The sequence below is a fragment of the Lissotriton vulgaris genome, chromosome 6 (assembly GCF_964263255.1).
Source record: "Lissotriton vulgaris chromosome 6, aLisVul1.2, whole genome shotgun sequence".
NCBI classification, from domain to species: Eukaryota; Metazoa; Chordata; class Amphibia; order Caudata; family Salamandridae; genus Lissotriton; species Lissotriton vulgaris.
Window position 1 is genome coordinate 1,095,313,541 of NC_141694.1, and position 25,654 is coordinate 1,095,339,194.

Here is a 25,654-nt window from a genome sequence, read left to right on the forward strand (position 1 = left end):
TACACAAGCTTGCAATGGGACATTGGGGAGAACACTGACAAGATGAGAGATAAATGGGGCACACTATTGGACGGTACGCTGTCTGAGGAAGAATGGGAAACAACATGCGTACTCACTAGTATGCTAACGCCCAATGGAAACCTTAGGATTATTCATTATAAATACATACACCAAATGTATTACACACCTGAGCGGCTTCATAGGTATGGTTTACGCGATGACTCAAGATGTGTGCGATGCAAGCAAGAAAACGCAGAGTTCATACATTTAGCCTGGCAGTGCCATTCGGTGGCAAGGTTCTGGGTGCATGTGGTTCAGGCAGTAAGTGAGATGCTTGGGTGACGCTCGAATGTACGATTAAAACTTGCCTGTTGGGACTTGTCCCGCAGCTCAGAGCAAAAAAGCGAAAGTTTTGTGTGGTTGCACTTTTAATGGCTAAGAGGAGGGTTTCACTGCATTGGAACGGGAAAATGGGGCTGCAGTTGAAAAACTGGCTGGAAGATTTAACATACTGCCGGGATACACTGGCAACATATGAGGAGGAATTGCCGGCCGGATCGCGTCCTAAAGATTACTGGATGTATTTGAGGGATTATCTGCAGGCGCAATCGCTTGGCCGAGACGAGTAGTACAAATAAGATGGGTTGTTATATGGATGTATCAGGGGTGCAATGATAGCCATCCTTAGAATGTGGAGGGAGGATGCTGTGACACAGTGATTAGAGTTGAGATAGTTCTTCCTTTTCTTTGTTTTTTAAGGTTTCAGGAAAAAGATAAATATAAAATGTAAGAGTATGCATATACTATAATAAATGTAATGCACTGTACTATTTTGCAATGCAGTTTGTCGAAACGCCGCCGGTCCCATGGATGTCGGCTGATGGGCTGTGTACACCTAACACCATCATGCACTTACTGTGAACGAACGTAGCCGGACTGTTTTGGTTGTAGGCGTGAATCTGTGATGCTACCTGTGAAATGTGCAATAAAAGTCTTACAAAAAAAAAAGTGTCCCGACTGCACATATGCACTGGGATGTATCCATACCACCTATGACATATGTAGGGATTCCCAGTTCCAGCAAGGAAAGGTTTGCATTATAACAACTATAAAAAGTGTTTTCAGCTCTAACAATAAGAGGTAGGGATGCCAACACATTGATAATGGGTAAGAACGGAAATACTATGCGTAATGGAGTCAACATAGAAGCAACTTGATTCTTTTGGCTTTTTCTGTGTTTTTTTAGTCCTCTGAGTTAAGCAGGGCATTATAATGGATTGGTTTTCGTACTCTATCCTCTTCCAGCTACCGCTGCTGCAGGTGTCTCTTGTTTGTACAGCCAGGATAGGTATCTGCTTCATCAGCTTGCTTTTCACATTTGTACAGTGACCATATCTTGGGACCCATGACCGGTAGTAGGTTATTACTTCATCTCTGTGAAGGTCAAAACATATTTTAATAATGTTGCTTTTTGGTGATTTACTCTGGCCATCGCTGACGCAGAGTAGTTCCTGCATGCCCTTTTTGCCTCATGACCATGTTTGGGTGACCAATTATTTGCTGTATATAGTCACCTGTATTAAGGCCATATTTTCTCTCCTATAACCAACACCTCCTTCTGTTCAATGAGCCAAACCTCTTAAGCCAATCAATGACCTTTTTGAGAGACAACTTGTGAGACTGTGCAGCAAAGTGAAGGAAGGAAGAAGTGCATGTATGCTTATGCATGAGGTGACCTGTCTGTGCTGCTAGTACTTTGAATGAGCAAACTTTGAGAAGCAGTTTATGGTCCCACTATTAGGTGGCAAGGTCCCCCACATGTTCGAAGCAGGATAGAGGTGACAAAGTTATCATAAAAATAAGTTAATTTAACCATAACACCTCATTTTGCCATTCATAAGTGTTTTAAATAAATTACAGTTATAACTATTACCCACTTTATTGGTTCTCAGCTCATCAAAACCTAAACATGAAGAGCTGAGACTACCTTTTAAATAATCTTAACATATTACCTGTTAATCATAGTTGATATCAGGAATGAGTATTTAACTAACTGAGCTATTTTGTAAAAAGTTAACTTAATCTAACATGATAGGTTCCCTTCTGATCAGTCAGTGAGGATGCCACACCCAGTGTTCCAACACACGTTTCAACAGAACTGCAAGTCCACTCAGTTTGGTTCCTGGATGCATTACGGTCCTGCATAAAGGTACAGTTCTTGAAAAGCACCATATTACATGATTTACTTGGTGTTGATCTTCTTTGCAACGCTGCACCTATCACTGTGATTCTCATGGTCATTTTCCAAATTGAGGTCATCATTGCAATGCTTGATGATCTTTTGTAATCTCTGTTACTTTACCATAGTCACTTCTTAGCCTTTTTTCCAACTGGAGCAGGAGGCAACACTCCTAGACAGTGTCCCTCGTTTCATAGCACGGGCCTCTGGTGGTTCATTCTGCTTTTGATCGATTTGCTTTCTTACCTTTGACCTGAGTTCCTGACATACAGACGTTTGGGTTATCTGATGATCTCTGTCTGTTTCAGGCTGTTGAGAAAATATCTCCTTGAGCACAGTGTCAACACAAATAAGTAAGGTGTTGCTTGTCCATAGCAATGATCACCAATCTGCTCTCTTGAGCTTTAAATAAAATACTTTCATGCATTTCTTAATTCATGTCCTACAGCCACTACTTATGACCTTTTGGGGTATACAGGCATTCCGAATAAGTGTTTTCAATTTTTCTTTGTTAAAATGTCACTTTGAAATTGTAATCCTATATGGTAACTATTTACTTCGGTTTGAATGGATATTTCTTTCAGCAGATTTCTCACATTATGCGCATCCTACAGGTACCTGACGGGATCCAGAAACCTTTTTCCCTATCAATAGCTCTCCAGCTTCATCAGCTGCCAAAACACACCTCCAGTTGCAGCTTCATTCACACCCAGATGTGATATCAGCCACCTATATTTAGCTGGTGGTCTAGTTTCCTGGTTTTGTGCACCTCATCAATGCAGGTCCAGATATATTCTCTGTTTACCTGACAAAATTCCTGCGCATTTAAGCAACAAGGTCAGATGTATGCTATAAAGGCTCTGATTTTAAATGTGGCTGACTGTTGTCAAGAGATGTCATGTTTGTATGGGGTCAAGAAGCAGTTACAGAAGGATTTGGGGCTGCAAGAGAAGTAGCTGGCGGATGTGCAGCAGCATGAGTTTTAATCCCCTGTGAGACAAACAGTACTACTGGGAATCGGCAGTATTCTGGATCTTACATGGGACAGATCATATAATTTGACTTTGAAGCCAGTGGTTACATGGAGAAGAGGATACATCCAGTAGATTGCTGGCTTGGTTATTAAAAAGAGAGATTGAAATTCCTCTGACTGCCATGACACAGTTATTGATAAGTAGCACACTTTGAGATCACCTACAGGAAATATAGCTTTGGATTTTATTGAGATAATACTCACTTGTCTCGGAAAGTGGAGCCTACAAGGGTCCCTGAAGTGAAGGGAGAAGTTTGAAGCGGAGATCATGGAGCCGTTCAGGGAGCCCCTGAAGTCCGTGCCAAACTACAAAACACTGGGGGACATTTGCACCGTAGAAATTGCAAAAAGTCTTCAGTCAAGCTAAACAAATGGGCATCCTACTTCCACCTGTGTGAGGGCATTAATTGTATGATCCTTAAACTGGGTGGGGACAAGGCTAATTCCTTTTTCTAAAGGCCCCTGATACTAAGATTCTGTGTACCATCCTGGCGGCCCAGCAGCGATCGGCCATGGGGACCAGTGGGGTGATGGGGACCAGTGCGGTTTTATATGAGGGCGGAGCATGCACATGAATATTTGTAGGCTGAAACGGTTGATGCAGAGGAGGAGCTCTTGTTGGTATCAGTCTGTTGTGAAACATCTTTAAAGGTGGAAATCCGTCACTGCCCAGCAACTACAGACTTGCCTCATTAATAGATGTTTAAGCTAAGCTGTATGCTACACGTCTGCTAGAACATCTCAAAAAATGGTCAGATGACACGAAACGGATACTTCGGTCCCAAAGTGAGTTCAGGGTAAGGGCAGGCACACTAACTAATCTTTCAGCTCTAACGCTACAAACTGAAAATGCCAAACAATAGAACAAGCAGATGTTTGCATGCTTTGTGGACCTAAAGTCAGCTTTCAATCGTGTGCCCAGAAAACACTTATGTAGAAAACTGGCAACATGGGGCATTCCAAACAACTTACTGAACGCAATCAAAGAACTGTACACTGATACCTGGGCTCAGGTGAAACTAGGTGATGGCAGCTGTGTAACAAAGAAAATAGCCCCCACAATGGATTAAAACCTGGGATGCGTGTTAGCTCCAAGCCTCTTTAATTTGTATTTATCCGATCTTGAAGAAGCAAACAGCCATCCACCAACGTTTGCCAAAGAGGAAATCTGGTACCTACAGTATGCTGACGACATAGTGCTTCTCAGCCAAACCCCAATTGGGCTTCAATACAGCATGAGTACACTAGCTAAGTATATGGATTGGCATGGGTTAGAATTAAATTTATCTAAAACAAAGGTTGTAAGGTTAGTGGATGCCAAATGCAAAAAACGTGTGGTTTTTGGACAGGAAAAAAGTCAAGATTGTTGCCTCATACAAATATCTAGTGTTTAAAATCGTGAGAAAACTGAGTTATAATCATCAGCTTCTAGCAATGAGGGCTGAAGCCCAAAATCTCATATACGGCTTCAATTTATTCAGAAATAAATTAAGCTGTCCATCCTACAGCCACCTATTACCCGTTATGTCGGCACAGTTAATGGCTTCTGTCACATACAGTAGTAAAATTATGAGGGGTCGCGAAATCTCAATCCTAAACAACATCCAAACAAAGGTTTATAAAAACGTCTTCCTCACTCAGCAAGCAGCATCACCGGCTCAAGTCCGACTAGAGTTTGGTTTGACCAATCAAATGTTCCGGAGGAAAAGTTCTTTTATTAAACTATGTGGAAGGCTTAGAGCATCCACAACCAACTCTATTGAGAATTTGTGCTGGAAAGGAATAGAAGCTCAAAGAGAGAACAAAACACAAGGTTCCTGGGGCTGTTACTTAGCACAGGTTATTGACTATCTTTGCGCTCAAAAAATTTGTAACTCAGGCATAGGGAAACAAGCCCATAATAAACATTAAATCTGTCAACAAAACTCCTGTCTAACATAACAGATGAAAACAGCTTATTACAAAGACGACATGCCTGGACGGTGATTAATTCATATGGCACCAGCAAACCTCAGGTTTATTGATCAGTAAATTTCTCAACAATTTAAAAAACACGATTCCTGAATTTACACTTTGGTGTGTGGGAAACCAAGGGTTTGATTCCCTCCTGGAAAGACCTGCACCAAAATCAAGAGTGTAGATTGTGCAAACATGAATCCTTATCACATATTCTCTGTGCATGTCCAAAGTTATTAAATGAAAGAGAGATTCTTTTGAAAGAAATATTCATTAATATTAACATACGAACATGCAGAGAAGCTGTAACCACCTGGTTAGGTAGGTTCTCGATTCCTTTGGTCTGCAGGGGCGGTTAAACTCATACATTTGTATCTAAAGGAATTAGAAAAAGATGCAGAAGAAAATTGAACAATCTAATATATAGTTTTATGATGATAATGGTCTTTAAGATGAGGACGATGTTAGCGTTGCAGCACTTTATGAAAAGTATATTTGGATCTTGATTTTTTTAAGTGTAGAACAATGAACAAAGATTTGTATTCTTTTTACTAACGCTTTTTATAGGAAGCTTTAAGTAATTTAAATGAAATTATACGATGTAGTGGTTTTAAAAGACCGAACATTTGAATTGACTTTAATTGACACTTTGAACTGGGCATAACTGATGGAGGAGTTTCTAGGTTTCGGTCAAACTTTTCTAGCTGTGCAAGTTTCCTTTTTACAGATCCCACAGCTAGGATCAGAAAGGATAGAAGTGTTTTAGTTTCCTGGAGTGTTGGGCACTTGTCAAGAATGTCAGCTTTCACCCTTGCTCATTGCTCTGGCGCTTGAACCCATGGCAATCATACTTGTAAACGAGTTAGGAGATGGAGCATCAGGATTATTGACACCACATATACATGGTCTCAATGTATTCTTATGACACTTTGCTTTAGTTTAAACAGCTCAGGCACTCGGTTCCACATTTGTGGTTCTTATAGATGAGTTTGGGGATGTGGCTGGGCTAAGGATCACAAGAGCCCAGACCTTAAATGCGAGGTGAACACATTTTGGTACCTTGGAATCGTGGTAGCTTTGACGACGGAAAGACAATACACATGTAACATGGGTACAGTGTGGGTTGCAATTAATACATCTTAGGAATAAGTTACTCATTACCATTATGGGGAGGGTTGTGATTGTAAAGATGGTGTTCCTTCTGTAATACTTCTATGTTATATAGAGCTCCCTGTGTTCACTGTTACCTGAAACCTTTAAACAATTGAATAGTCTAGTGGTGTCTTTAGTGTGGACTAGAAAAAGATGCAGGATTGCTTTGGACACACTAAAGCTATATAAGGATGAGTGAGGGTTGGACCTTCCAGACCTGGAATTATATTAATATGTGATGCACATACAACACTCTACTAGATAAACTGAGGAAGAGAATAGCTGGGAAAGTGGTTAAGTGGGACTTGTTGTGACACTCCCCTGGTGGACTTGCTTATAAGACCGATTGTTTGGTTAGTGTTCATCTGTATATTATACAACAGATTGCTTGGGTCTGGGAATGGATAGGTACTAGAGTTCTCAAATGGCCGGCCTCTGCAAGGGACCTGAGTATATAGGTACTGCAGCTATTTAAACACATAAGCGTAGACATGACTGTGGAACATTGGAGGGTGTGCAATTTTCGAGCTGATTTGTACCCAGAGGAAGTATGTATTACTTTCCATGAAGCATAGGACACTTTTGCAGTGGGCTATGGTCAGTTCCTGCAGTATGCCAAATTGGCTGGGGCAGCCAGGGAAATTTGGACTGACCTCCCCAGTGCCCCTCCTCCATTTGAGATCCTGGAGGCTGTCCTTTGGCTGGGAGCAGGTCAGCAGCAGATAACTTTGAGGTATAAGGCTCTAAAGGTAGACAGAGTTAAAAATGTATTGAAAGTTGTCCTAGCTTGGGAAGATGATATAGGTGAACAGCTTATTGATAGGGAATGGGCACTGATTGTGCCTTAGTGAAGGGAGTTTTATGTAATGCCAGATTTAAGCTGATCTATTTCAACTTTTTGCATTACACATATTTGACCCTGGTCAAACTGAAGAAAACTTACTTGGTAGGTGAGCAGTGTGCTAACATTGCAGGATGGATGTGGCTTTCTTCATGCATCTCGCATGGTCATGTGTTAGGATCCCAGATTTTTGGATGGAAGTATTTGCAAGGCTATATGTAGTATTCTCACATGATGTTTCATTCCCTATGTTTCTTCACTTTAGCTGCTCAGCCTGTGTGTCTACTCTGTATGGAATGTTGGTGAGTGGACCTTCACTAGAATGCCTGGTTGACTGGATGAAGTGTGACAGCTGGTCAGAGAGGCTGAGCAGCTAGCAGGCTGCTCCTGGTGGGGTTGTGATTTACCACCTGTTCTGATTACTTGATGAAGACGTTTACTACTTGTTAAGCAACCTGTGAATAAACCTACTTGGTTTACATCATACCAGCGTAACGTGGTTACTACATTATTTTTGGCGACGAGGATGTATTACAGTTTGATTATTTCAAGTACAGTTTTACGTTTATTCCTTTACATTAGGGATATGTAGTTTTCTTTACAATAGTTTACTACATTGTTCATGGCCTCTACATAGGGGTAACCCGTACACAGGGTGAATGTTCCCTTTCAAGAGGGTTGGCTCTACGCTAGGGTAAGCTTTGGGATTTTTATATCCAATTTTACAGTTTTCATTACGCTTTACATCACGTTTTTACCCTTACTTGAGGGTGGTCATTTTGACAGGTTGCAGGGGTGGGTCCCTGCGTGTGTAAGACACCTTGTGCCGCACGATAGATTGATGCAGGGTTATATTCCCTATGTGCCTCCCCACATTGAGAGCAATTTACATTTTACGAAAGATTGACGCAGGGTTTTATTCCCTACGTGCCTCCCCACATAGAGAGCACTTTACATTTTTGGTGTCCCTTATTTTAATTTGGGGCAGGACATTAGGTTTTTAGTTCCTTTTGTTCACATGATTTGATTCTCCTTACAGAAAACACAAACGGTTGTCCCTTGTTAATGGTGGGGGCAGGATTTTGGGTTTCAGTCCCATTATTCAACATTACATTTTCATCTTTATTTATTTTATGCATTTGAGAAGGGGGATGGTTAAGTTGTATTCAGTAGCCGGATGGTTATATTGCATTCAGTATCCATCTTTCCTTCCTGTCTTGGGTTCCTTTCCCTCTCGAGGTGCGGTATTCCCGTCATCCCTGGGTCTGGGCTTTTGACTCTGTTTTAATTTGTTCATTTTCTCTTCATGATGTTCTCTTCATTTTTCGGTGGGGACTATTTATGTATAATGTACATTTATGCTTATAGTTAATTGCATGTTCATAGTTATGCATTCATTCTTTTTTCTGTTCATTAGGGAAGAGGTATGTAGTATTCTCACATGATGTTTCATTCCCTATGTTTCTTCACTTTAGCTGCTCAGCCTGTGTGTCTACTCTGTATGGAATGTTGGTGAGTGGACCTTCACTAGAATGCCTGGTTGACTGGATGATGTGTGACAGTTGGTCAGAGAGGCTGAGCAGCTAGCAGGCTGCTCCTGGTGGGGTTGTGATTTACCACCTGTTATGATTACTTGATGAAGACTTTTACTACTTGTTAAGCAACCTGTGAATAAACCTACTTGGTTTACATCATACCAGCGTAGCGTGGTTACTACACTATATAGGGTGACAAGGATTTCACTGGAGCTTTCCCCGCAACAGTGTAGGTTAGGCGGTATAGAAAAGCATAAAAAAGGAGAAAATGCTATAAATGTATGCCCCTCCCATTAGTATTGGTGAAAAGACATAGCAATAGGCTGGTTGGAGACACAAAGCCCTAATGTCGTTATATGGGAGAGGGACATACTAGAATGAACGTTGGCAGTGGAGACTCATATTAGAGTATCATGAAAAGATGGCAAACTTGGGCAGACATGATGAGGGCATTCTCTGAGGCAGGGAACCAGGCACAACAAGGAATGCAGACACGGTCTTCTGGTGATGAATCAAAAGAGCAAACTGAGACGAGAAAGATGTACTGGTAAATGGCACTTTAGCAGTCTTTGTTAGGTATTGGCACATTCATGTAAAAGAGAACATTTAGGCATATGGAATAGGAATTTGGAGGGCACTGCCTGTCAATATGTTTGCCAGCAATGCAATAATTAATATATTTTATGAGGTGGCATTGTGACATTTGTTTTTGTTATCTTTCTGTATGTTAATCTGTTAATGTCAAAGCTAGTAAAATGTTAAATAAGAAATACATATCTATAAAATGGGAGGATGTCCTTACTGGACTCATGCAACATGTGCTTGTGGTGTCTGGGAACCCATTCATCCATTTTGCCTGTGACTCCTGTTAGTCAGTGAACCCATGGCACTTAAGGTGAAACTGGTCCTGGGTTGGTTGTGTTCCTTTTCAATGAGGACCGGGCGAGGCAGGTCAAGCTGGACTGTTCCCATGAGGAGCAGGCTCAAGACAGATTAGCAAATGGGTGGGTCCAAACTGAGATGGCATAATGAGTAAAAGAACAATGGGTTGGGATGCTACCCCTGATGATTGCAAGTGGTTAGACTTGAGGCGTTTTATATACCACCCTAAGGGGCATGGGTATGCCCAGACTTGGAACCCATGCTCTGTTTCACTGGAACCAAGCTCTACTTGGCTGATGAACCCCCTTGCTCATTGCACCATCAGGATTCAAGCAAGCCGGGCCGAAGAGGCTGAAATGCCAGAAACCGGTCCCCGGTAGCTTGTTTCCTTCCCAGTGTAAGAATTGGCTTTTGTAGTTTGGTTTGCCCTGTTCCCATCATGCACTGGGACAGGAACAGACTAATTTGCATACATCCAGGTTCTGAAACTGGGATGGTGCAGTGAGCTAAAAAACGGTGTGGGATCTAGCCCTGATCTCTTGACTGGGTGAGAGTATTCTGTTTAATTCAGAGACTCTGTCCCTCACCACCCCTTGTTGTAAATATTTTTGTCCACCCTAAGCGTGGAAGGGTATACTCAGATGTGAGTCCCTTGCTCATTGCACCATCAGGATTCAAGCAAGCCGGGCCGAAGAGGCTGAAATGCCAGAAACCGGTCCCCGGTAGCTTGTTTCCTTCCCAGTGTAAGAATTGGCTTTTGTAGTTTGGTTTGCCCTGTTCCCATCATGCACTGGGACAGGAACAGACTAATTTGCATACAGCCAGGTTCTGAAACTGGGATGGTGCAGTGAGCTAAAAAACGGTGTGGGATCTAGCCCTGATCTCTTGACTGGGTGAGAGTATTCTGTTTAATTCAGAGACTCTGTCCCTCACCACCCCTTGTTGTAAATATTTTTGTCCACCCTAAGCGTGGAAGGGTATACTCAGATGTGAGTCCCTTGCTCATTGCACCATCAGGATTCAAGCAAGCCGGGCCGAAGAGGCTGAAATGCCAGAAACCGGTCCCCGGTAGCTTGTTTCCTTCCCAGTGTAAGAATTGGCTTTTGTAGTTTGGTTTGCCCTGTTCCCATCATGCACTGGGACAGGAACAGACTAATTTGCATACAGCCAGGTTCTGAAACTGGGATGGTGCAGTGAGCTAAAAAACGGTGTGGGATCTAGCCCTGATCTCTTGACTGGGTGAGAGTATTCTGTTTAATTCAGAGACTCTGTCCCTCACCACCCCTTGTTGTAAATATTTTTGTCCACCCTAAGCGTGGAAGGGTATACTCAGATGTGAGTCCCTTGCTCATTGCACCATCAGGATTCAAGCAAGCCGGGCCGAAGAGGCTGAAATGCCAGAAACCGGTCCCCGGTAGCTTGTTTCCTTCCCAGTGTAAGAATTGGCTTTTGTAGTTTGGTTTGCCCTGTTCCCATCATGCACTGGGACAGGAACAGACTAATTTGCATACAGCCAGGTTCTGAAACTGGGATGGTGCAGTGAGCTAAAAAACGGTGTGGGATCTAGCCCTGATCTCTTGACTGGGTGAGAGTATTCTGTTTAATTCAGAGACTCTGTCCCTCACCACCCCTTGTTGTAAATATGAACCCATAACAAGGGCAAAACCAGTCCTAGGTTGCTTGTGTTCTGGTTTAGGGAAGACCTGGCATGGCTGTTCAGGCAGGACTGTTCTTATGAGGATCAGGGTCGACGCTGATTTGCATATGGGTGGGTCCAAGCCGAGGGGGCATGGTGAGCAAAAGAATGATGGGTTGAGATGCTACCCTGAACAATTGCCAGTGGTTATAAAAATTGTCATAATTTTGCCAAATTCATGGGTGGCTAGAAATTAAGTTGGTATCCTTAACTTTATTTGTAGGAGCAGCACAGGTACAGAAAGTAAAATTGATGGTTGGTAAGCTCAATTGAAGCTCTAGTACATGCCGAGAAAAAGAGAGAACACATTTGATGTAAAATTCTTCCAGTTTTGAGTCCCTCGCTATTTTTCATATGGACATAGTTGTCATTGGCACATGTTAGTCATTCTTCACCAAGATCTATCGTCCTCCTTTTCTTATTTTTTAAAGTATTGGCTAGAGACTGCTTCTGACACAGCTTATGTCTCCCGTACACCAATGCATAGTGTGGAAATGGATAAGACCTGCTCAATCATTACTTGTTGCACGATATCATTTGCATTTTTCGATTAACAGCATTTCTGTGAGTCCGCAAGTAGAGGGTTCCTTCTTTATTGCCACTGCAGCACTGTAGGAAAGTTCCCTTTTTCCATAGTCACTCCCACTTTTTGCCTGGATTTGATGCAATTATGACTGGAAGTGCACTGGGTTCCAGCTAACCAGGTCCCCAGTGTAGGAAGCTGGCTCTGTATATATTATACCAAAATCAGGTATAGTGTGCACAGAGTCCAGTGGAATCCCAAAGGTAGGCAGAGGTAAAAGTAGATAGCACCTTACTCATTATTTGTGGTAGTGTGCGCGAGCAGTAAGGCTTTATCACAGGGTAGTGTTCATCATTTGTCGTACATACTCAGGCAAGAAATGATGTCACAGACTCAAAGACTCAACTCAGACCACTTTGATTTGTACGAAAATATTAAGTTATTTTATTTCTAGAACCAAGCCAAGCCTGGTGCAGGTAAGTGAAATAAATGCTTTGCAAAATCTATTCAATGTTTTACAATTGCATGCAGGTTCAAATGCAGTTGAATGAATTACAGGTAAGTCACTGTTTCAAATTACTTTTCAGATTACTATGTAATTTACTTTTTAGATTACTATTGCTAATCAGTGTAATATGCCTATATATCTCACTGAGACATTTCCTAGACAAAAGGTAAGCAATTCACTTTCAGGGCATAGACCGTTTTTGAATGGTCAATGTATTCCTATGGAGAAAAACTAAGTTATCGGTTTGCAGGTAAGTTCACGATTGTGGTAGCTGGTATTCTGGGGTTAGAACCAGGGTTCCCATGGGTTCAAGGATGCGCTCTTGAAACACCCTCAGCGGCACTAGGGCTGCCGGGTGCAGAGTGCTGAGGCCCAATATTATCTAATAGGGGATAGGGGGCTTCCGGTTGGTGGCTGCTCACGAGCAGGTCACAAGGTTGTGGGAGCAAAGCTCCTGGTGTTAGGCTCAGGGCAATGGGGGATCCGAGTTAGCACCCAAAATACACCCAGAGCGGCACAGGGGCGGCTTGCTACAGGGTGCTGTATTGGCATCGGGTGCCCTGTTGTGTACAATGGGGATTCTCTGGTTGCAACAAAGACTGCAGGCTCGGGGACGAAGACCTTCTGGAGGTGACCACCGGTTGGAGAGGTAAGTTGGGCTGCCTGGGGATGCTGGGATACTGTTGGTTGGGCCACTCAAGGCTGTGGAACGTCTAGTGCAGGGGTGTCTTCGGACTTTCCTTACCAGTTCCGGTCGTGGTTGGGGGATCCTCCAGAAAAAGGCAGCAGGCTTCGCTTGGAGATTTGAGGCAGGTCCGAGATCACCAGATCTCAGGTCAGGATCGCCTAGGTAGACTTCCTCGGGGTGTTGGGCCACTCGAATTCGGCCGTAGGCGTTTAGTGCAGAGTGGTGCAGACTCTCGGATTTGGCCGGAGTCAGAGTCTGTGGGTGACCAAATCTGGTGCTCACGGGAGACAAAGTCTTTCTTGTGGAAGGCAGGGCAGGTCATCTGGGTTCTTGAGGTTGCTGGCTGCAGGACTCACCAATATTCCACTGGAGCAGGTTTGAGGTGGAAACAGGCCAGTAGGGCTGGGGCCAATTCAGTGGGCGGCGTCCTCCTCTTAGTTTCAGCACATCTTTGTTTCCTACTTGGTCCTTTCTTCTTGGTCGGCTCTTGTCTCAGGAGGTAAGGTTCAGGGTTGCTCCTAAATACTCGATTTAGGGGTGTTACGGGTAGATAAACGTTAGGACCAATGGTTCCCTACCTTGGGGTGGGTACACCCCCTATTATGCCACCCTCCAGTGGGAGGGGGCATATGCCTCACTCTGGTTGGCTGGATCCCCCATCTGCAAGATGGCGGGGACTGAAAGTTGTGCTTCACCTCGCATACCCCACCTGAGGGGTGGGGCTGGCAAAGGATGCACACCTCCCTTCCTCACTTGGTTTTCCCGCCGATTCTCCCATCCAAAGTGGGGGTCAGAACAGGTGGGGGTCATTGCTGGAAACAGCAACGGCCTGGGGAAAGCTCACAAAGGTGGCAGGCCTTTGAAGCTTCCCCTCTGTGGAACCTGTCCATCCTGGAGGAGGAGGCTTAGCACCTTGTCCCATGATGTGCATTGTTTCAGACCCCCGAGAGCAGCAGGCTCTCGACCCAGGGGTCCAGAAACATGTCTGGTGGTGGCAGCTGGCGAGCAACCACTCAGCCTGGACACTAGTGTTAGTTCGTTTTTCAGTGGGCATCTCTAAGGTGCCCTCTGTATGCATTTTTTATTTAATCCCACACTGGCATCAGTATGGGTTTAATGTGCTGAGAAGTTTGATACAAACTTCCCAGTTTTCAGTAAAGTCATTATGGTACTGTGGAGTTCGTAATGACAAACTTTCAGCACCATATACTCTTAATGGCATTACTGCACTTACAATGTCTAATAATTGGCTTAGACACTGTAGGGGTAGAGGGCTCACACACCTGTACCCTCACCACTTGTATAGTGCACCAAGCTAGAGGGATGACTGACCTATGCCAGGTCAGTGGGTTGTAGGCATGGCACACAGAAATGTGTGCCATGTCGACTCTTCACTTTATTTTGCACCAAAACGTGCAGCCTGCAAAGGTAGTGTATGTGTGTATAAAGGTATAGGCCTCAAAGGGTGGCACAATAAGTGCTGCAGCCCTTAGGGGCTTTACCTGGCCACAGTGCCCTTGGTACCTGTGGTACCATTTACAAGGGACTGACCTTTGGCCTAAGAGTACCAATTTGGTTTTGTCTTCAATGCAGTTTAGGGAAAGAACATAGGCCCTGGGTACCTGTTTGGCAGGAACCCAGGGCACACTCAGTCAAAGTACATCAGCAGTTTAGCAAAAAGTGGGGCAACTATGCAAAAAGATCTTTCTTAAAATTGTACAATTGTTTCCCCATTTCGCAATACATTTAGCGCTCCATGTAAGTCCCTAGCAACTTGGTACCTAGGGCAAGGAGGCAAAATAGGGTCTTTAAGGGCTGAAGCACGAATTTTGCCACCCTAAGGCATCCCTCATGAAGCACAAACAGACTACCACTGCAGGCTGCATGTCTTGGTGCAGACAAAGGTGTAAAAACGACATGGCACACATCCCTGTGTGCCATACGAGCAGACACTGCATGTAATATAGGTAAGTAACCCCTACAGTAGGCATTACAGCCCTAAGGCAGGGTGCACTATGCTACACGTGTGGACATAACTGCATATATGCCCCTGTGCTGGTCAGTTCCCTTACGGTCAGTACAAGTGACCAGGAACGCCATTTTAATGACATATGCCGGACACTAGTGAAAACGGGTTCCCCAGCTACATGATGGTTTCACGTAATAAGCCGACACTGAGCCCAGTAATGGATTTATTAATTCATGCACCCAGAGGGCACTTTAGAGGTGCCCCCAGAAAACCTACCAGCTACTAGTGTGCTGACTGACTACTCCTAGCCAGCCTGCCACCACAGACGAGTTTCTGACACCCAGGTGAGGCCCTTTGCCTCAGGAGGTCAGAAACAAAGCCTCTCAAGGGATGACCTGCAAAGTAGCATTCCAAGGCTAGGGGGCTTCAAAGGGCCCACCGCCTTTAGTATGCAAATCTGGTATCCCTCTGAACCCTCTTCCACCACCCATGCAGGGCCCATTCAGTGCCTGGACAGGCAGGAAAATTGGTAGTCAGAGAGGCATGTTCAACTTCAGGCTAATTCCACCTCTAAGGTGGGCTACCTGTAATGAATGCAAAATTTCAGTCTGTCATCTTTGTGATGGCATAATTAGGATCTCTAGGACAGGGTTCGGCCACTTCCCACAGGAAGGGATCATATAGGGGGCGTAGTGACCCCAGGGGTCAGTAGCCCATTGGCTACTACCCTACACTCCCCTAACGTCCCTCAATCTAGTATGTAGGGGAGCCCCTGGCACCAGGAAATCAGACACTGCTGACCCAAAAGAAGGACTGAAGACCTACGAAAAGCAAGAACTGAGAAAGAAGCAACTCACTTTACGTCAAGTCTGCTGGCCTATTAGTCTATTCCCGACAACCTCGCCAAAGTCGGCTTGCCCTGCAAGCTCATAGGCCTCCAAAAATCTGGGAGGTCAGCCAACACTGCTACAAAGACTATGGCACTCCTGTAGAGCTGTGAAGCTGTTCCCCTGCACTTACCCAAGAAGGAACTGTGAGGACTCCAAGACTGTGTAAACCCGACATCGGCCAGCACCTCTGCACCCATCATTCCAAGCCCAAGTTGAAGTGGGCTAATGGTGCCAGCGTGGTCACCTAGCTCTCCAGAGAAGAAGGGTACCTTGGGTTTGCCAGGAGGGGACTCCTTGACGCCACCTGCAGACTCTGTGTGCAGACCCCCTGACAGTGAATGTCTTCAGTGACGAATACCTGATGCCCCCAAGCACCTTTGCTCCCCTCACCCCTGGCCTATGGAGAAGAGGACCAAAGGTGTCCCCACACCCTGAGCATCACAAGACCTGAGCCCCTGATTTGTTTAGCATGACTGGTCTCCCAATCCAAACCTGCAGCCTCTTTTCGACTGGACCGAGCCCCTTTGGCTAACATTGGGCACCCAGCGCTGTATTGCACCAATGCACCCGGCCGCCCTAGTGCCGCTAGAGATGACCTGCTGGTGCTGCCTTGGACCTTGCTCTGTGATCACCTTAAATCCAGAGGATTGGTACCATAAGTCGTTGTAAAGAACTTGTATGCAGTATTTGTTTTTTCTCCATAGGACAACATTGCAGTCTATGAAAATTGTCGAATTCTAAAACCTAACATTATTTCTATCTCGAAATGTACTTGCCTGATCGTGGTGTTTCTGGTGCCTAAATATATATAAAGATACGTGTTATTTTCAGAAATTGGTGTAGATCTCCGTATTGAATCATGTGTACCATTTGATGACAATGTGTGTATTTGCAGATGTCTAACACTCCTCTCTGATAAGCCTAAGGCTGCTCGACCATACTACTTTTTACTCGAAGAGCTCCTTGGGATTTATAGAGCAAGCCCCTGTCCACTCATAAGGGAATACCTGGACTGATTGCACAGTATACATCTTTTTGGTATACTATGTAAAGAACCAGTTTTCTACTAGGACCACTTCCCTACCACCGCTCTGTTTGCATTAGTGTCTGCACCATCCTTCCTGAGTCATGATACTGCACACAGAGGTTTTTTGGCTGCCTGTTCTGCAGGCTTGCTGCCTTTGCTCATTTACCAGTCCCCTCATGGCTCATCTTTTGCTGTCCATTCTCTGTTATCAGCAGGAAATAACAGTTGGTGATGCCCCACAAGCTGGTGCATGATTCCTCTGTGTTTGACCAGATCGAGCAAGCCTGCCCACCGTTCCTGGGACAGCTAGCCACTGAGAAAGAAGGCACAGGTAGTGGCAATTGTTAGGGTACTGTTGGCTGCAATCTTTGCAGGCACCATTGCAGCCACTCCTGCTGCTCATGGAGCATGCAGGCAGCCTCCTCTCCGATACAGGCTCCTTCTCCTCCTCCTTCTTATGGCTGTTCAGGACACAAAGGTTTGGCACCAGCTGGCTGGGGTTGATTCACCTGTCTGGGGTTGATTCCTCTGTCTGGGGTTGATTCCTCTGTCTGATGTCTCTTCCTTGGGGAATGTGCTGCTGCCATGCTGCCAAGGATGGCCATCTACTGGTCATTGTGGGATGCATGGCCTCTTCACCCTGGTGGTCACCCTGCAACTCGACCAAAGTATTGTGAATGCTGATCATTTACCTGATCTGACTGCAGTCCATGAGCAACCAGGACTGCCTGTCTTTGTGTATACTCCTGCACCCCTCATCTCTGTGATTACACTTGTTTGTGCAGTTTTGTTAAACATTGATGCATCTTTGAAATACTGATCAGAAAGTGTTTTTATCATTCCAGATATGTATTGAACCCTAATGTAGAGTCTGCATTAAAGTTTTGAGTAATGATTTAACAATAGAACAATTGGGTCAGTTCACTTATTTCTCTTCAGCCTAATGATGTATTTAATCAGAATTATGAAATTAATTTTATGGCAATTTTATTTCATGTTCATTCAGGTCCATTTTCCATACCCACTGGCGCTGCTGCCTGTCTAACCAAAGGATCCTCTTGTACAAACCTGGGTGAGCTTGCTGATGAGCCTCGATGGGAAAATGGAGTCTCTGTTCTAAAATACATAAATGGAGACCTTTGCTCAGACGGTATTCGTAAACGTTCAACAATAATACGCTTCAAGTGTGATGAAACTAAAATTGCAAGTATCCTTTTTATTCTTACACATTATTTCTTCTGTCAGTTTTATTGATATTGGACCGTTAGACACAACAGAACTGAAGAGATTTAGCCACTCAGTTTGGTTTAATTAAATGCATAGCTTCTTTATACATCTTGGTCCAGAATCTTGTTTTTATCCTTTTTCATTTTGCATAGCTAGTACATATGTAGGTATATGTCTTATAATACATTTCCAACAAAAAAAACCATAAGATGATGTTATCAGTTTTCTTTGTACTTTAGTCTAGTATGTAGTTTCAGCTGTGCCTAGAACATAACCATTCGCTTTCTTGAAATAATGAAAGCCTGGTTGGCCCTAAAACAAGGTCAAATGCATCAACATGAAACTGAAGTACCACTGACATGTTCCAAAAGCGCCACACATTCGCTTTCATTACAAGGTACCACATATAGTCTCAATCGAAATTACCACCCACTTGGAATCTATAGTAAAAATGTGGCATAAACAAGTAATTTGTGTACAAGGTATCATTCCTAGACCTTGCCATGGTCAAATTCACCCTCATAACAACCGGCATTCAGTTATTGATTGTAATTTCCTTGCCCTCGCCCATTACAAAATTCTCCTAAGTATATAATTTTGAAACAAAATATAGGTGCCTGACTTACCTCTAAAACAATTAGTGAAATACATTAAATTAAGTAATTTAATTGCTGGATTGATTATTTAGAGGGGATAGAATGAACATTAAAGAAGGCAACTTGCTACATAAAGATTTTCAAGCAATGCTGGATCATACGTGGACAAGATAAGAATATATTGTAAAGTTGGACTTTGCGCTAGGCCTCACTAGCTGTACTGGAGATGTTTAATGTTGGTAGTACTTCCAAAGGTGTCTTCTTCTTTCAGTTGAACGCTCTTGGTCCTGGAAAGACTCACCTACAACTGGAACTGCCTTATTATTTTCCAGTTCGAAATGAACATGAAAAACATATTCATGCATTGACCCTTTGTTCAGAACTATTAATCACATATTTTTTTTTCACCTGATGCATTTGGGTTTGCTTTATTATTAGGATGGAAATGTACCTTACTTGGCATATGGGCAAGCACTCCTGCCTTGAGTGCCCGACTGCAGGTGAAACTAGCATCTTGATTTTTATTTTGTTTCAGCCAGCACACTAACATAGTATGTACACTGTTCACTAGGTATGTCCATCTCAAATACCAAGTCCAGAACTTATGTGATCCAGGAGGGCCTGTAAAGAATGCCTACTACTGTCCATTTATTGGGTTGTTAACATACAGTAGTTTTGACAGCGTACTGAGTTTTAAGGATCAATAGTTCGGGGTAGATACCTTTTGTCTGACACAGAATAGATCCACCTACCAGTTCACCAGTGTAAGGTTCCGCTGGGATATGATTCCCGTTCGAGGCATATGGGCTGCAGATGGTACATTTATGAATAGATCGCCAACTGGTGTTGGGCTCTGATGATTGCACTTGTTTTTCTCTTGGAGAAGTCTTTTGTCGTCACAAGACTGGTGACTCCTCCTTTGGGTGCTAGTGCGCATGGGCATCGGCTCCATCCTTAGATTTTTTTTTCCGGCCATCGGGTTCGGATGAGGATCGAAGCGCTCCGGATCGTCTTCGAGAAAAAGTGATATTTCGGCGCGTATTCCCTTTCCAATTTGACGGTATTGTTATCGAACGCGATTTCATTTCCATTCCGACACGTTCCGACTCCAACAATAAACATTTTCTTCTACGTCGACGAGACCGGGGAGGCCTTTCTCGACGTAGTCCTGCCCAGGGTCCATGGAAAGGACTCCATTTAAGAGATGTCCAACGTGTGGTGCGAAGTTCCCACACAAGGACCTACACGAGGTGTGCAATCTTTGCCTATGACCTGAACACGAATCCAGGGGCTGCGAAGTCTGCGCAGCATTCTCCTCCAAGTCGACTATTAGAAACCGTCGAGCCCGAAGACACGAGGTATCGAGAATGCAGTCAGAGGCAATCCCGGAGCTGTTCGAGGGCCAGCACCCCGAAGAAGAAGAGGAAAATGAGGACGAGTCGGGGTCGGAAGTGGACGAGTCTGATGTCGAAGAAATCGATGCTCAACAAACCGTGAGTACCAACGTCCCCTTACCAAAAAACCAACCCCGTGTGGTACCGACCCCGCCTTCGAGCCCGGTCAGACTACCGAAGAAAGTTTCCGACGCCCCGCCTTCGGGCCCGGCAACGAAACCGAAACACTCGGCCTTCCACCATGTCGGATCCGAGAAACGGTCGACATCGACACCGAAGCTCCATTGAAAGGAAAGGAAGCAGTCGAAACATTCCATGTCGAAACCAAAACATGCTTCGACGTCGAAGACTTACTCGACACCGAAAAAATCGGAATCTAGCAAATTCTCGGTGCCGAAAACACAGAACATTGACGGTCAGAAGCAAAGGCACCTTTCGGAACCAATAACTTCGGTACCGACACAGGAGCAGCAGACAGATCCAAAACAAAAGACTTTGTTTATCGATCCGCAAACTGGCAAAGTGGTGACAAAATTACCTAAAAAGAGGAAGAATGAACAGCTAGATGACAAAGCTCTTCCTCCTAAAAAGAGAACAATGGGGACAAATACAACTCCTCCCCTTTCTCCTCGACCTAGAGACACACCCTCTTCTCCTCTTCCTCACACTATGCCAGCTATTCCTCCACCTTCTACACCAAGACCATCTACACCTCAAACAGATGTAGACAGTGATACAGGGGAGGGAGAACTTCATGGGGATGACAACACTGTCCCAGATGAAGCAGACCCATGGGAGAATTATAATGCAGGGTCAGATGATGATAACGACCCAGAATTATACCCCTCGAAACCTTCACCACCTGATGATAATACAGGTTTTGCACAGCTGATTAATAGGGCAGCAAAATACCATAAGGTAGATTTACACGCAGAACCTCAAATAGAGGATTTCCTTTTAGAAACGCTACCTGCTGCACAAAGAACATCAGGAACACTACCTATGCTGAAGGGTCTTCTCAATCACACAGCAGACCTATTCAAAGACCCTGTGAGGGCTAGGGTATTAAACCCAAGAATTGATAAAAAATATATGGCACCCCCAAAGGACCCAATATTTATCAAAGGACAGGTACCTCTGGACTCGCTTATAGTCACAAACGCTCGTAAAAGAGCAAACTCATTATCTACAGGAGAAGCTCCTCCTCCTGATAAGGAGTCCAAGTTAATAGATGCATCGGGCAAAAGAGTAGCATCCCAAGCAGCAAACAGCTGGCGCATAGCTAATACACAAGCGCTACTTGCACGCTATGATATAGCGTATTATGATGAGTTAGAAAAACTCATTACACATCTCCCTAAGGAACATCAAAAGAGGGCAGACCAGCTCATACAAGAAGGGAAGATAATGACCAACACTTCCATTAAGTGCGCCTTAGACGCAGCAGACACTGCAGCAAGATCCATCAACACCAGTATCATATCTGAAAGAGACACGTTAGTGATAGATTCCTTACCTTAGAATATCCCCAGGCGTCAGACTGGATCCGGAAAGTTTTGCGTAGCAGTACCCTTGCGCGTCGGTAGGCGTCGTCTGCGGCTCTGCGTCCGTCGTCGGCGTCGTGGGCGCCGTGATGACGTCGTCGGAGTACTTAGACGCCGCCTCCGCGTGCTGACGTCAGTTCTTATTTTTTCCGCGCCAGCCAGCGCAGATCTGGAAAGAGCAGTTCCCTAGTCACTTTTTGACTAAACTTTTGTGGTCTTTTTTGATCCATTTCGAAGTCTTTACGACACCGACGGTGCCGTTAGGGATGCCCGGCTTCAAGCATTGCGACGAGTGCGACCGTACCATGTCGGTCACGGATCCCCACCGCTTGTGCCTGATGTGTTTGGGCGTCGACCATGACGACGAGGCCTGCTCCGACTGTCGGGCCCTCTCGAGGAAGGCCAGGCGGGAGCGGTCCCGCAGGCGACTCGAGATCGGCCAGTCGGCCCCGTGCCATTTGAGGTCCCGGTCCCACGGGAGGTCGAGGGACAGGTCGCGGGGACGGAGCCGTCACCGCTCCGGGAGTCGGCGCCACTCCTCCGGGTCCAAGTCGTCAGGTAAGAAACATAAGAAGTCGAAGAGACATCATTGCTCTCCTGACTCCCCCCGACGCTCGCGCGATGCGGCCGGGGGTTCGGGTGACACCGCCCACGCGGCTCCTCGCGAGTCGCGGGCGCCGCGTTCGGCCCCATACCCCCCGGTCCCTGGGCTGAACGCGACGCCGGAGGAGATCGAGCGCTTCCTCATGGCCAGGAGGTCCCTTTCTCCTCCAACGGGTTCCGCGGCGCCTTCGGGCCCAGTGAACCCGTCTGGGGGCACTAGTGGGTCGGGGGCTACGACCCCGACGCCGTCTGGTGCTTCGGCATCGACGCCACCGGCGCCTTCGGGCCCGGCGCCGCAGGGCTCCACGATCCCGACACCGCCGGTGCCCTCGGGCTCGGCGCCGCAGGGTACAGCGGCCCCGGCGTCGTCGGTGCCTTCGGGCCCGGCGCCGCAGGGCACCGCTGGGCCCTCCTTGGGCGATGGATCGTCACCGGTGGACCTTACGACCCCTCCGGCGTCGGTCCGTGTGGTGTCCCCTCCGGCGTCGTCCTCGGGCGGCGCCGTCCCCGATGCCTCCTCTCACTGGGTTCCGACGTCGGGACGACGCCTATCGGCGCCGCTCTTGACGCCGTTCGGAGAATTTCAATTCTATGAACCCACCCCATTCACTTATGACCCTGAATCTCAGGAGATGGGGGACGAGGAGAATTGGGAGGGGTCTGAGGACCCTCTGACCAGGGAGTGTCAGTCTAACATGGACTGGACAGGAGACCTTGGGGAGGCCAGTGGCCTGGACACCTCTCCAGACACTGGATTTGTCTCTCCTCCTACCGTGGCTTCGGAGGAGGGTGCTACTTATAGTGTGGTGTTGACGAGGGCTGCTAAGGCCTTGGGCCTTGAGCTCCCCGTCGCGGCCGTGAGGACTAACCTCCTCACTGAGGTCCTTAAACCGCAGTCATGCTCCATGGAGCCTCTGCTGCCGTTTAATGAGGCCTTGTCGGACGTTCTTTTGGGCACTTGGTCCAGGCCCGCTACAGGTTCGCCTGTAGATAGGAACGTGGCCTGACGCCACCGCCCGGCCCCGGGCGACCCATGTTTCCTGTCCACCCACCCCACCCCCGAGAGTCTGGTTATCCAGGCCTCTAACTCCCAGACCGCATTCCCGACGGCTCCCCCCGATCGGGAATCCAAGAGGTACGAGGCCTACGGTAAGAAGGTATTCTCGTCCCTTAGCTTGGGACTGCGGTCTTCCAACACCGCATGCCTCTTGGGCGTTACACCCACTCTCTGTGGGAAACGGTGGCGGAAGTGCTGCCAGAGTGTCCGTTGGAGGTACGGGCCAAACTCGGCCAAGCCCTAGTGGAGGGCCGGGACGCAGCAAAGTATTCAATCAGGTGCGGACTGGATACTACTGACTCGCTGGGCAGAGCGATGGCTACGACGGTGGCGATACGACGCCACGCCTGGCTGAGGTCCGCCAACTTCTCGGCAGACGTCCAAAATACACTCATGGACATGCCGTTCGATGGCCGTCGCCTCTTTGGCGACAAGGCAGACCACGCGCTTGAGCGCTTTAAGGACTCCAGGGCTACAGCCAAGTCCTTGGGCCTCTCGGCCCCGCGCCAGCTAATGGGTGCCTTTCGCTCCTTTCGTGGCCAAGAAAGGGGCGCCCCCACACGTGCCGCCAGCCACTCGCCGCAAACTGTCGTCCAGCGCGGCGGCGGCCGTGGAAACTGCTGTGGAGGCGGTCGGGGAAACAGGCAGAGCCAGTCCACACCTGCCCCCGCAGCATCCGCCTCTAAACCCTCCTAGTCCGTGCTTTTCGGCCCATGTGACGCTAGTGGGAGGCAGGGTTTGCCATCACCACTCTCACTGGCGCACAGTCACTTCGGACAGGTGGGTGCTGCAGATCGTCCGAAGGGGCTACTCCCTCCCCTTCGAGACGACCCCTCAAGCCATGCCACCGCAACACCACCGCGTATCGGGGGATCACTTGCGGCTCCTGCAGGAGGAAGTTTCGGCCCTCTTGGCCAAGGGGGCCATCGAGCGCGTTCCTGGGCCAGAAGTAGGACGTGGCTGCTACTCCCACTACTTCCTGGTACCCAAGAAGGGCAAAGGGGGCCTACGCCCTATCTTGGATCTGAGGAACGTCAACGGCTTCCTCCGGAAGGAGAAGTTCAAAATGCTGACACTGGCTCAGGTCTTGGCTGCCCTAGACCTGGGAGACTGGATGGTAGCGTTGGACTTGCAGGATGCGTATTTCCACATCCCCGTCCTGCCGGCCCACCGGCGTTACCTGCGGTTCACGGTAGGCCTCGAGCACTTTCAGTTTTCCGTGCTCCCCTTCAGTTTACCGTGCTCCCCTTCGGCCTTACCAGCGCCCCACGGGTGTTCACGAAGGTGATGGCGGTGGTCGCAGCTCACCTGCGCAGGTTATGGGTCTCAGTCTTCCCCTACCTAGACGACTGGTTGTTGAAGGCGGGCTCGCCCCAGGCAGTCGTCAACCACCTCCAGACTACGGCGGATCTCCTGCACCGGCTTAGATTTTCCATCAATGTGCCGAAGTCACACCTGTGCCCCTCTCAGAAGCTCCTTTTCATCGGAGCGGTTCTCGACTCGGCGCAGTTTCGGGTTTACCCGCCCGAACAGCGGGTTCGGGATATACAGGCTCTGATTCCGATCTTCGGGCCATTATCCTGGGTTTCGGTCAGGTTGACGCTGCGGCTTCTGGGGCTGATGGCCTCCTGCATCCTTCTGGTGCATCACGCACGGTGGTGGATGCGGGCTCTGCAGTGGGACCTGAAGTTTCAGTGGGCCCAGCACCGGGGCAACATGTCGACCATGTCCTGATCTCGGAGGGCACTGCAAGACAGCTGCAGTGGTGGCTCACGGACCGCGATTGGGTCAACGGCAGATCCCTCTCCCTTCCCCAACCGGAGCACGTAGTTGTGACGGACGCGTCCCTCCAGGGCTGGGGAGGCCACTTAAGAGAGGCGGAGATCAGAGGACTCTGGTCTCCGGCGGAGTCCCGGCTCCATATCAATCTGTTGGAGCTGCGGGCGATTCGTCTGGCACTGAAAGCATTCCTCCCGTCTGTCAGAGGGAGTGCAGTGCAGGTGTTCACGGACAACACCACCGCCATGTGGTACTGCAACAAACAGGGCGGTGTGGGGTCGTGGACCCTTTGCCAGGAGGCTCTGCGCCTCTGGCAATGGCTGGAACATCAGGGCGTGACCCTGGTGGTTCAACCCCTGGCAGGTTCTCTGAACGCCAGGGCGGACGAACTCAGCCGTCGGTGCTCGATGGATCACGAATGGCGTCTGAACTCGGACGTGGCGCAAGGCCTCTTTCTGCGATGGGGAGAGCCTTGGTTAGATCTATTCGCCACCGAAGAGAACGCGCAATGTCAT

The 25,654-nt window shown here is 47.1% G+C and overlaps 1 protein-coding gene across 1 annotated transcript in view; it reads left to right on the plus strand.

Moving 5' to 3' along the window:
- Positions 1-25,654, plus strand: part of IGF2R (insulin like growth factor 2 receptor) — a 1,757,136-nt gene that overhangs the window by 1,024,732 nt on the left and 706,750 nt on the right. Inside the window, exon 31 of the mRNA XM_086927157.1 lies at positions 17,946-18,142. Within this exon, the coding sequence (XP_086783283.1) occupies positions 17,946-18,142 (197 nt within the window). The remainder of the gene's footprint in view (positions 1-17,945; positions 18,143-25,654) is intronic.